Source organism: Lithobates pipiens, unplaced genomic scaffold (genome assembly GCF_037356315.1).
Source record: "Lithobates pipiens isolate NorthernLeopardFrog02 unplaced genomic scaffold, aLitPip1_a1.2 Scaffold_8, whole genome shotgun sequence".
Classification (NCBI taxonomy): domain Eukaryota; kingdom Metazoa; phylum Chordata; class Amphibia; order Anura; family Ranidae; genus Lithobates; species Lithobates pipiens.
In genome coordinates, this window is record NW_027507903.1 from 364,739,033 (window position 1) to 364,752,453 (window position 13,421).

At 41.2% G+C, this 13,421-nt stretch overlaps 1 protein-coding gene across 2 annotated transcripts in view; it reads left to right on the plus strand.

Moving 5' to 3' along the window:
• The window catches only part of WWC1 (WW and C2 domain containing 1), a 231,890-nt gene that overhangs the window by 196,519 nt on the left and 21,950 nt on the right, over nt 1–13,421 (plus strand). Inside the window, exons 16-18 of one of the 2 annotated variants that reach the window (XM_077473485.1) lie at nt 1,086–1,202; nt 4,490–4,590; nt 10,223–10,364. In XM_077473485.1, the coding sequence (XP_077329611.1) occupies nt 1,086–1,202; nt 4,490–4,590; nt 10,223–10,364 (360 nt within the window). Of the gene's footprint in view, nt 1–1,085; nt 1,239–4,489; nt 4,591–10,222; nt 10,365–13,421 lie in introns of both variants that reach the window. The other variant, XM_077473484.1, reaches the window with a different exon arrangement.

A 13,421-nucleotide genomic window follows, 5' to 3' on the forward strand; every position in this document is an offset into this window, starting at 1 on the left:
ATTAAGGTTTGAACGTGACACAGATTTAGTCATTATATAAGGTCTTTAGGGTAAACCAAGTTTCGTTACAAGAATATTGCTTTTTTTACAGAAGTATAACAAACTAAAAAAATAAAAAAAAATAAAAATAAAATAAGGACTCTGTGTGATGATGCCACCATGCAGTGCACATTTACATCATCTTGTATGCTTTAAGAAAAAATATAATGTTTGGGGATGTGGTGTTTATGTAATCTTCAGGCCTAAGTTGATTTGTATGGGTGCAAAATTGGCTCTGGCTCGGAGTTAATCCTGCACAGATCAGTGTGCTGCTCTCCCGTAGTGGACAAGCTGTGAAGCCTATTGACAAGGAGCAGGTCTTCTTCAGGAGTATGAGTATGAAGTGTAAGTGTGTGGCAGACGGCGTATGCGAAGGTTAACTACCCAGTCCCCACCATCCTAATAGAACATCCCCCTGCAGGCTGCAGATAACAGACATTGATATTCCAACCTTCTGCGGATAGCCTCCTATATACAAATGCCAGGAGGAAGCAGGAGCTCAGTGGAAACTGAAAGTTCTGAGGGTAAACATCCCTGCCTGCCATTTTCATTTTGTTTTTGTTTGTTGATGAAAACAGAATTGATTTTCATCATAGTTTTTGTCAGAGGATGAAAATGTGTTGTACGTTTCGTTTTTGTCACTGTAAAATTGCCGCTGACGAAAACGACAAGCGTTTTCATTGACGGAATTAACACTGCTTGCAGATTTAGATACAGTAACAAATTGAAGCTGAACACCAGCTGACATTTTATATACAGCAACAGTTTTTCTTTCCTTTTGGGATAAAGGTTTTACATGGATAAATAAAAGATGATGATTTTAAGCAAAGTTAAATAAGGGAAAAGAGAAAACTAATGCAGCCACCACATCTAAGAATTGGTCAGCTGTAATATAATAAATGTTTGCTTTTGGGTTTAATACCACTTAAAGTACAAAAAACATACTTGGTTCTTCTATCAATATGCTTTTATATATTGAATAAAATTAATCTTGTGTGAATGAAAGCCTGTTTTATAGACCTTGTTTGTTTTATTCTTTCTTACAGGGTGGAGCACAAATAAGCCTGGCTAATGTTTGTAGAGCTGGAGAGAAAGAAGTACATTGCTACAACCTCTTACGCTACCAACACCCTAAGAAACAAAAGCACAGTAATAAGCTAGAAGTAAGAAGTTCTGCAGAAAACCCTGAAGGAAATTCTGTAAGAAATGTTATAGTTATGTTTAATCTGTTTTATTCATTTTGAAACTGTACAGAGCATAAACGTACAGCCAATGTAGATGTATGCATAAAGACAACAGTGATATAAGGCCATGCATCACAGCGTTATGACAAAAGTAAAGGTCACTAAGATTTGTCAAGGTTAACAGAGCATCTGTACATAAAATTATCTAGCCCGCTAGCATTATGTTAGAGATCACAATGAAAATGACATGAACATACTGTATAGCGATGCTACATTTAGTACGAGAAATGTAACTGTACATTCCAGAGCACCATTAGAGAAGCCAGGTAGAAAATGGAGAGAGGCTGAAAACAAAGTAGAAGAGAGAGAGACGAAAAAAATAAATTTAGGAATCACATATAGAGTAGAAATGAGGAGAGAGGCCAGCACAAATCTCAAATAAAGCCTTGCACACACGATCGGATTTTCCACCAACAAAACCGTGGACTTTTGTCTGAAGGGCATAGGCCCAAAGTTGTCTTACATACACATGGCACACAATTGTTGGCCAACAATCACGAACGTAGTGATGTACTACATGGTTTTTCAGCTCTTTAGTATAAAAAATATAAAAACAGTAGTATGTGCCGCTACCTAACCCCAAAAATAATAACCTTCAAAAAATTATTAAATAAATAGGTGCAACATATTCAATGTGCAAACAATAATAACAATGTGCAAATTGCTAGTGCAAAATGACGCATATAGTGCAATAATAAACACACTTTAGCAAACAATGATGGATTAAGTCCATATATCACAAAAATGGTGATCTTAATGACAAGAGTGCTGTTCAGACTCAAATATCAAACAGTGAAAGTCCACAACATCCAACAAAGGTGTAAGCGACTCCAAGCTGTGACAGTCCACCGATAACTCGACACTTCAGTGCTCCACTTGTACACCCCCTGTTTCCCCCAGCCTCTCGCCTCAATATGAGACCACCAAGGGTCATATGACACTGTGTATACACTGTTATTGTTTATTTATTTTTGGGGTTAGGTAGCGCCACATACTACTGTTTTTATATTTCTTTGATGGTGTAGAGATCACTATTTATGTTGGCAGCTTCCCTTAGTAATTTTAAGTATTCGGTATTTATCAGGGTTATTAGCTGGGTTTGTGCGCGCTAGTACCTTTGTTTATATTCAGCTCTTTAGTGCCACCCTTTGGGCTCCTTCTGCTAATTTCGTGTTAGTAGAAGTTAATTCGCACTTTTCTTTTCACACTTTTCATTTAGCCCTTTTCAGTTTGCGTTTTTCATTTCGTGCTTTTCAGTTTGTTTCTGAACGGCCGTTCATCAACCAAACATGTTGCAGAATCGGAGGAGATAACGTGTTCTTTATTATTGGCCTTGAAGTTATTGTTTTGACATTACTTTTTTGGTTGAATAATGATTTGATTTGTTAAATTTTCTATATTTTTGGATGCATAGAATGCACTTTTTGGTTAAGTTCTATTGGCAGATAGCATGTTTAATTTTATTTGTTTTCTTCTTTTTAATGCACAATTAAAACGCATTGTGTAGAATAAAACTTGGCAATGTTTTTACTTCAAATTGCATTTTGGGAGTAGGCAGTTACATTTTAAAAAATACAATGTAAAATGAACAAGGGACACCAACATATCTTGAAAACTAGGGGATAATGGTGTTGTGGTAACATACCCAAATAAAAAAAAAAGCATAATACTATTCTTGCTATCACTAGGAAAAAAAAACTGTTTGCAAAGCAGCTTCATTATTATCCCATTAAAGAAGAAGAGAATGTGCACTGCATTTCGAGATTTCATAATTTGCCAGGTCGCGAATGTTAATTGTCCTTTTACAAACGCTAGTTTACAAGACCGACCACTTCTGGCTCATCCTTGCTTCCGAGCATGTGTGTTTGTACTTTGGACTTTTGTACGACGGACTTGTGTACACAAATCGGACAACACACACATTTGTCCGCAGAAAATTTATAAACCTGCCATCCAACATTTGTTCACAGAAAGTTGGCCAACAATTGTCTGATGGAGCATACACATGCTCGGATTTTCCGCCAACAGCCTGTCATCACATATTTCCCATCAGAAAATCTGATCATGTGTACAAGGCTTAAGGTTGTGAAAACCAAAGTGGTGATTTAGATCACCTAGGTAGATGTCTAAATTATATAGTTTAGATCAGATGTGTTGACGAAGAAAATTTACAGAGTTCCTATTATGGATTAATGGCTGGCATATATACATCTGTCAGCCATTAATACATAAAAGCAAATCAGTATTGATTTGAGCAAGACTTAAACTGGTTGTAAAGGCAGAAGTTTTTTTTTAATCTTAATGATAAAAGGCTTCTGTGTGCAGCAGCCTCTCTAATACTTACCTGAGTCCCATCTAGATCCAGCGATGTTGTGCTAGTGTCTCGGCTGCCGACTCCCCCCCTCATTGCCTGAGACAGCAGCCCTGCGCCATTAGCTCCCGCTCCTGTCAGTCAGCAAATGAGGAGAGAGAGTGCGGGGCTGGCCCCGCCCACGGCTCCATGTCTGAATGGGCACAGGAAGCCACAGCTCAGCTCTGATGAGGGGAAGCTGGGAGACACTCAACAGGAGGGAGGGGCCAGGAGCCCCTGAAAAGGGACCCAAGAAGAGGAGGATCCGGTCTGCTCTGTGCAAAACTACACTATAACCACTACACAGAGCAGGTAAGTATAACATGTTTGTTATTTTTAACTAAAGGTAGTTTGTATTTGCATCACATATACTGATGCAAATAAAACCTCTGTAGTTTTGCTCATACTTTGTAAAAATGGCTGGAAAGCTAAGATGCTTTCATTGTTATCATTGTCAAAATTCCAGATGTGCACCACACTATACCAGGGATATCCAATTAGCGGACCTCCAGCTGTTGCGGAACTACAAGTCCCATGAGGCATAGCAAGACTCTGACAGCCTAAGCATGACACCCAGAGGCAAAGACATGATGGGACTTGTAGTTTTGCAACAGCTGGAGGTCCGCTAATTACATATCCCTGTTCTATACTTTTCCACCAAAATGTATGTGGGAACTGTGAATAATCTGCATTTCTGACATTAGTTTGCATTATGTCAGATATGGCTCTAGTGTGGTAAGACTTCATGTGAAATGTAGCTGATGCTTATGTTGGACAAAAAAAATAAGCCCCTACCATAATGAACTGCAACACAGTCAATATGATATAAATATATTAAATATTTTTTTCTCTGTAGGACTTGGTGTGTTCACTTTTAGAACATACTGCTGCTAGAGTAGACAGTGTAGAGCAGCAGCAGGAAGACACTGGACAAGATGATGACATGGATGCACACTGGTAAGAGAATCAATATGTGTTTTCATGTCAAATTTTTTATATTTTTTCTAATGCATTCATATTAATGTGAAACTCAAATATATTAAAGATGCTGTTTAAAAAGAGCCAAAAATATGAAAAACACTATCAAAATAAGAGTTTGTTAGATTTGTATCTGTGGTTTTATTGTTAATGCTCAAAGTATGGATGGCACAATCCAATCACAGTAATTGCACAGACCTCTCTATATGTTGTTTTGGGATGTCAAATATGAACTATAAGACATTTTTGTCCTATTTTTAATGTTCTCTGTAAAAATAGCAAGAGTTTCTATGTTCTATTTATTTGTTAACACTCTTGATTGTCTAGCAATGCCATTTAAGAATTGCTCCATCAATTTAATCTCACTCTGTTCTGCCTGCTCCATTTGCTGCTTTCATTGCTTTTTGTTCTCGTGTCTGTGAAAATTGGACTGTCTCTATAACCGCTGGAATACAGATTTTCTGTTACATTGATATTTTGCTTGGTGATTTTGCTAAAACTATGGTCAAACTATAAATTCAAATCTATGTTGGAGGCTGGCCAGAACAGTAAGACTGGCTTTTCTGTTTTTTTTTTTCCCTTAAAACATTTTTATTCAATATGAGAAAAGTTAAACCGACAAATCATTACAATTGCCATATGAAGTCACATAACTAGCTTGAAATGGTTGTTACAATAATCGGATACAACATATGAGAACAGCCTGGGATGAAAAGACCAGGAACAAAGTAGGTGGTTAAGGCACAGCATTAGTAGGTGGATGATCTATTTTCCATTTTAACCTCCCCACCCCCTCCCTTCACAGTGTGACCAAGGGTAGGATGTAGATTTGAAGTTTGTTCCAGGTAAATAATTTTGGGTGTAGTGTATGCTAATGGGGCATAATTGGTGACAAAAGAAGGGTGCATTAGTTGAGTACTCGTAGATGGCATTCCATTCCTCCTTGGTTAGAGGTTTTTGTAAATCCCTGTCCCATGATACTTGTGAGGGTGCTGGGGTGTGGGTAGTTGCCTCCGAAAGGAGGGTGTATAAGAGGGAGATAAGATGTCTTTGTGGTATTTTGCAATGACAGAGACTCGACGGGTGTGAGTTGTCTCGTCCAGTTAGTTTGGTGGGTGTAGGTTGCAAGGAAATGTTGGATTTGCCTATAAGTCCAAAAGGAAAAGAAGGTGGTCCTAGTGGTAGTTTTATTTTTTCTAGAGGGATAGGGGTCCTATTGGAGAAGAACTGGAGGGCTAGTATATCCTCAAATGGCCATTCCTGGTGTAAGAAGCGATGTGAATCACACAAAGGAAAGGCAGGGTTTCCTCTCAGTGTGGTTAAGGGTCCCGGAATAGGAGAAAATGTGAGAAAAGCGTAGGGCTTTATACGTTCAGGTAGAGGTGCCCGAGGAAGAGTCCAGTACAGGATTCAAAGGAATGTTAAAATCGCCCCCTAGGAGCACTATTCCTTTCTGAAATGAAGATGAAAGGTTGCAGGTTTTTCTAAAGAAAGTTACATGATGTTCATTGGGGCAGTATATGTTAGCTAACTTTATTGGTTTTGAGGAAAATTAAACCTGCCTTCAGGGTCAATAAGAGAGTCGGATAAGTGAAAGTTTGCGTGTTTGGAGATTAGTATAGAAACTCCTTTGGTCTTGGAATCATTGTTAGTGGCATGTATAGCTGAGCGATATATATGATTGGAGAGTTTATTTATGGAGTTTGAACTGAAATGTGTTTCCTGCAAGAAATTAAAATAGCCTTTTTGTTTAGTGAGGGAGGACATGATTTGAGATCTTTTTTCCGATAAGTTGAGGCCTTTTACATTGAGCGATATGCACTTCAACATCAGGGATGGCATAGGGAGTGGCCTTTTTTGCATGATGTACGAGAGTTTTGTACCAGGATGAATGTTAGGTTTCAAATAAGGGGGTGGCCGGAGAGTGGGAAGGAGGATCAACTGGGGGGGGGGGGGGGGTCGGATCCACATGAGAAGTATGCGACTAATTTAAGAAGAATTAGGGGAAGGAGGGGGAGAGGATGCAAAGGGTAGGACAGAGGGGAATGTGGAACAGCAGGGGATGAGGAAAGAAGAGGGCAGTAAGAAATGGTACAGAGAAGAACAAGGGGAGAGATGGGGGGAAACCAGAGGTGATAGTAGGCTAGCCACTCCACCTATAGAGGGAAATGCTGGGGGTGTCAGCAAAAGTCTAAAAGGACTGCTGTGTAGGGACGAAAGGAGGGACGAAAACAACGTGATGTCTGCAAGCTTGGGATTGAAAATAAGGGAGCTTTTGAAATTTTGTGTGGAGGAGAGTAATGGGGAGACAACTGAACAAGAAGGTATTCAATAACTTAATAACCACAACATGGTAAACGACATTACTTTTGGTTCAATCATAAACCACTTTTGCATTATCTGGCCATTGTATCAATTTGTGAATGGCCCAACAAGGCAAAAGGTTCAGCACCAGTTATCAAAGAGAGGCATAAAAGAGGAAAGAAAATAAAGGGAGGTGAAGGGTAGAGCGGGGGGGGGGGGGGTTTGAGGACGAGGAAAAAGTACAAAACAATAATATCCTCAGCAAACCCCGAATCTCCTAAATTCCGAAGAAGGTCAGGTGTCTAGAGGGTTCTACTCCAAAGCATTAGTCATTGTATTGCTGTTATAGATAATAAGACAGGGGGTAGCATTTACAGTATAATAGTTTGAGAGCCAGGGGTGTTAAGTATGCAAAAGGGATTTGAGTACGTGATTTATCACAAAATCTACAAAGCATCTAGGTAATAGGCTTTGTGTTGTTGTTCAAAGATTGGCAGATGTTTGAGTAAGCCACTGTAGTAGTGAGGTCTTGACGCTACTCAAATTCTACCTAATGATGCCCCCCCCCGACTCTTGAGATATTGCATTCCCCCGTCACCCACAAAAGGTAAATACATTTACGTAGAAAAACGTGGTAGAGTCTATCTGTAATGAAATGAGTTACGTTATAAATGCAGTGATGCAATTTTAGATTACATAGTTCTGCAGTGCTGGCTATAATCCCTAGAAGTAACCTGCTATCAGCTGAATAGTCCATTAAAGCAGATTGGCCACAGAATGTGGGTAAGGCAGGGTTAGTTCCAGCATAGACCCGCGCTCTCTTCTGAATGAGTCTATTGTTTCCCCCAGAGTAACTTGCATGGTATGGAAAATGTCACCTTAGGATCCCTGTTACTCATGGGGGCATATGTTTAACAGTGAGAGTCTGAGACTGTCTCAGAGACTTGAGGCATGAGGAGAGATAAGCTAAATCGGGTGGTAGTCAGGTGTGAGAGCCTATGAAGTGCTCAGCAGGATACTAACATAATCGTGTCAGTTCTCGCTGTCCAGGGTACAGGACTTTCCTGGGTATGTATGGGTAGTGGCATATTTTACCTCTCATAGGTGGATCATCCCACAGTGGGTCCGTTCACTGGTAGTGATCATGGCCACAGGGTAGATTTTGAGAAGAGCTGGGTTGGTGTCCAGGCACACGGTGCAGGTACAGATGCTCCGAAGGAGATTTTCTTCCGTCGCAGCATTGTTGGTGGTTTACTTCACAATCTGTTGCAATCAATGGTTGAGACAGGGAAGGGCAGAAGTCTGGAGGGATAACCGGAAGGAACAAAAAGAAATGGCAAAAATAAAGAAGAGATAGGGAGAGAGCTGGTTGAAGAGGCAATTACGTGCATGTGCTGGTCCATGACTGAATAGAGGGAGAACTCTTTAGGCTGCTAGACGGTCTCTTCTCAGATGGTGAAGATGGAGAGCCCAGACTGCACTGGTAAAGATCTCAGTGTGATGACCGGGCGCTCGGTGAGGGCAGATCTACCCTGTGCCTGCGAGATCTTTGGCGTTGGACCTTTGGCGACATGTTGAGTTGAGTGAGACCGGGAACCATGGTTCCGAAGGGCAAAAGAATGCGTACCATTCTGGAAGCTCTATGTGTGGGAGATCAAGTTGTTCACAGGATGCCTGCATGTCTTCTGGCATACGGAGTAAGGCAGAGCAACCCCTAGCGGTTGCAGATGAGCCAAAGGGGAATTTCCAGCAATATTGTATATTCCGGGTGCAAATTGCTTCCAATAGTGGGGCACATAGCTCTCCTATTCTGTAGAGTGATCTGGGATAAGTCCTGGAGGAGTTTAATCTCTGCACCATTATGGAGACTTTGACCCCTTTCTCTTGCTTTGCTGAGGATTTCCTCCTTAAGTGGAAAGTTTACAGTGCAACATATCACATCTTTGGGTGGCTCATTTTCACAGGGTTGATAGCGTAGGGCTCGGTGGGCTCTTTCCATCTCAATAGGAGAGTAAGCAGGGTGACCAGTCAGATCAATAAAGATTATGCACATTGTCTGTTGGAGGGTTCCCGAGTCAGCGTTCTCAGGTACCCCCGCACTCTGATGTTGTGCCTATGGCCTCGATTATCAAGGTGTTCGACATGTCTGTGGAGGTCAAAGAGTTGGGAGAGCTGGGAGTCATAGGTGTTTTATACCTGACAAATGGCGGTGGCATGGGTGAGTCATCTGCTCTACAAGGCCGCATGCGCAGACATACGTTGAGTCCGGGATAGTTTCTGCTCAGCTGTGTGCCAGAATCAGTGGCAGCACGGTATTTTGAGGAGCTCCGGGCGGATCTGTTCATGGTGGTTCGGTGGTGTAGACTCCCCACTAGGTTAGTTTCAGTCCCCTGGATCACAGGAGCTACCAAGTTAAGCTGCCATCTTGATCTCCGTCCAGGCCACGCCCCATCCCCCCCCCCCCCCCCCCCGGGCTTTTCTGTTTTTACCCTGTGGAATATTTTGTAAATGCCTGTTGATCCCACCAGTAGAGCCATTTGATAGGCAATTCTCTTGATATAGCAACAATGCTCTCCCTTCTGCAGTGAAATAATTGCAACTATAGCTGCTTAGATTTTGGTGTTGTAAGACCTTCACCTCTGGGAAGGTTTGGGAGCTCTCCCCTTGATGCAATAAGTGACCCAGCCCTACGTTGAATAATGCTGAGAGTGCTGCAATCAACTGCATGGTCTGCCTTAGACCTGACATATTTATCTGACTCTCATCAACTGGTAATATCCTCACTGGTAGGAGAGAGGCATTTAGGTAGACACCATTCCTAAAAGACCCTGTGGTCCCCTGGATTGTCAGAAGACAGCACACACTGAGTCCCACTGCAGGTACCCCCTGTTGGGGATATAGTGTAAGTCCAGAGCCCTTTATAGGACCAGATCACCTGGAGTTAGATTGTTCTTCAGATCTGCAGCCTTTTGACAACGTTTCTCCAGGTCCTTTTCTTGGTTCTGTTCTTAGTGGTTTCTCCCCTGCCCCACATTCCATGACTGTGGATACGTCTATGGACCAGGAAGCATTGGATGATGCTATAACCAGTGCCGCCTGTCAAACACTGCAGCACAAGTTAAATGCTTCTAGATTCCCTATCTAACATTTTCATTTTTTTAATGCAAAAATACTTGCTTGAATGTGTGGTTTTCTCCTAAATAACACCATTACCATATTTGTTTAATATGCATTTGAAATCGTTGCTGGATAACAAGTAAATTTCTCTTTATAACTACCACCACTAATTACATGGGGCATGTTGCAGGCTTGAAGAACAGGATGTTGTGCAAGATGAAGAACCTACTACGGATAATGAAGAAGATAATGAATGTGATGAGAATGAACAGAGTGACACAGAAGACCCTGATAACTCTGAACAGCTGAGCATAGAATGTGCTGGCAACAAGGTAAACACATATGCAATGTAACAAGTATTGTCAGTAATATCAAACAGAATTCTCTGGGCCTGGCCAGTACTTCGTACATCACTGGTAAATCATTTTTTCTGCACAATATATGGTAAAGTAGGGAGTCTGCCTTTAGGAGTGAAGCAACAGAGAAGTTCTCATTCTCACTTGTTCTGGTAAAACAGTGGTGTGGCTTCATTTATATCATGTTACATTTCTTACAATGTAGCAGGTAAACAGAGCATCCTAGGTATTGACAAACGTTCAAACATTTGTGAGCTGTCATAGTGTGTGTAAAGGCAAAACTTTTTGTCTTAGTTTAGTCTAGAGCAAGGAAGAGTTGGGTTCTCTGCTAAGTTTTACTGCAGTCTGTATCCCCTCAGGGGAGATTCACCTTCTATTTATTCTAGGGATCATTGTCAACAAGTAGGTGGAAATCTCAGATTTTAGAGTTGCCATACGTGCAAGAAATGAGGGGACATTCCCTGCAGTTTAGAGATCTCTTCTAGCTTCCTGGTATGCTTCCAAGACAGGAAGAAAAGAGAAATCTCACCAGCAGGTCACAGACCAAAAAACATTGTCTGATGGGGGCTACCATACCCTACTCTATCAAAAAGAAAAAATAAAGTTTTGGCTATGCATACACTTTAATCACATTTGAGGAATGTTCTATCTTCTGTGTCAGTCTGGTCATTTTTCTACATGAATGACTTTATTGGGTTATTTCTCTCAAAGGATAAAACATGTCATCTATTCTAAAAATGTTTTAGATGAATGTTGCAGAATTGATTGATACTGAAATTCCTAGGCCTCATTCACACGGAGCGGATCCACTCAGCGGAGTCCGCCAGCTCAGCAGGAGATCTCTCCATTGATCTCTGCTGAGCTGGCGGATGACAGGTCTGTCTCTGCTCACTGAGCAGGGAGGGGCCTGTCAGATAGCCACTGATTCATATGGCGAGATCAAACACAAACTGACAGCATGTCCATTTTTATCAGATCTCAGTCGATCCGATCTGCCAAGATGGATGGTGAACTTATCGCCATACGTCTGTCTTGAGCGGATCGGGTGACAGACGGGTGTCAGTTGACACACCTCCGCTGACATCTGCCTGCCCATAGGAGTCAATGCATGGCAAGCTCAGATCCACCTAAAAAACGAACAGACGGATCCGAGCAGGCTTGCCGTGTGAAAGGGGCCTTATTCACAATGGTTTGCCATGTGCAAATGTAACTTAATATTACAAAAGGACTTGTACTTACTGTATAAACTAACTTTAGGATTTTAAAAGCATTGTAAAATTTAACAATTAAATATAAAAATTATACTTTTAAAAATTGTCTATATGCTATGTATTATAATTTTAACACCCTTGTGCCAACCATAGGTAAATATGCGGCCCCACTGCACTGGTCTTTTTTCTATGGGGCTGCATATTTGCATATCTTTTGTGCTGGGAGCGTGCCCCCAGCACAGAAACCATGGTCTCACCGAAAGCCAATATTCTAACGATCGCTGTGATCAGTCACCGTGAAGCCCGCCCCCGGTTTTTATATCTCTATGAATGGCTGAAAGAGATACGTTGCATCATTCTCGCCCTTGCAGAGATAGAAAAAAAATAAAATTACGTTTTTTTTTTTTTTTTATTAAATTTTAAAAAAATTCATAAAATAAAATCTAGATCACGGTTTGATGTAGGTCAGTGCCAGAGTTAGTGTTTGGGTCTGTCAGGGTCAAAGGTCAACGTCAAACATCAGGGTCGGTATATTTTGGACAGGAGTTTTTTTAATTAGTATTAGTGTCAGTTGGTATCAGTGTTAGTGTTTTGGGTACAGTGCCTTGAAAAAATATTCACACCCCCTTTTTTCCACCCACATTTTGCCATGTTACAACCAAAAACAGAAATGTATTTTATTGGGATTTTATGTGATAGACCAACACAAAGTGGCACATAATTGTAAAATGGAAGGAAAATGATAAATGTTTTTTTGCAAATTAATATCTGAAAAGTGTGGCGTGCAGTTGTATTCAGCCTTCTTTACTCTGATACCCCTAACTAAAATCTGCCAATTGCCCTCAGAAGTCACCTAATTAGTAAATAGAGTCTCCATGTGTTTAATTTAATCTCGGTATAAATATAGCTGTTCTGTCAAGCCCTCAGAGGTTTGTTAGAGAGCCGTTGTGAACAAACCGCATCATGAAGGCCGAGGCACACACCACACAGGTCAAGGATAAAGTTGTGGAAAAGTTTAAAGCGGGTTAAGTTATAAAAAAAAAATTCCCAAGCTTTGAACATCTAACGGAACAATGTTCAATCCATCATCCAAAAATGAAGAAGGTATGGCGCAACTACAAACCTACCAAGACATTGCGTTCACCTAAACTGACAGGCCAGGCAAGGAGAGCATTATTCAGAGAAGCAGCCAAGAGACCCATGGTAACTCTGGAGGAGCTGCAGAGATCCACAACTCGGGTGGGAGAATCTGTCCACAGGACAACTATTAGTCGTGCACTCCACAAATCTGGCCTTTATGGAAGAGTGGCAAGAAGAAAGCCATTGTTGAAAGAAAGCCATAAGAAGTCCCTTTTGCATTTTGCGAGAAGCCAGGTGGGGGACGCAGCAAACATATGGAAGAAGGTGCTCTGGCCAGATGAGACCAAAATTGAACTTTTTGGCCTAAAAGCAAAACACTCTGTGTGGCAGAAAACCAACACTGCACATCACCCTGAACACACCAGTGTCTGCAAAAGACTTGAGACTGAGGCGGAGGTTCACCTTCCAGTAGGACAGCAATGACCCTAAACATACAGCCAGAGCTACAACGGAATGGTTTAGATCAAAGCATATTCGTGTGTTAGCCCTTGTACACACGGTCAGACATTCTGACAACCAAATCCGTTGGATTTTGTCCAAAACTGTTGCATACACACGGGCGGAGAAAGTTGTCGGAAAATCCAATTGTACATAACGTGATGACGTTATTTTGTTACGACGGGACTACGTTCAGGCTAGTAGTCAATAGCTTTGGTCTAGGAATTTGATCTGAGCATGCGTG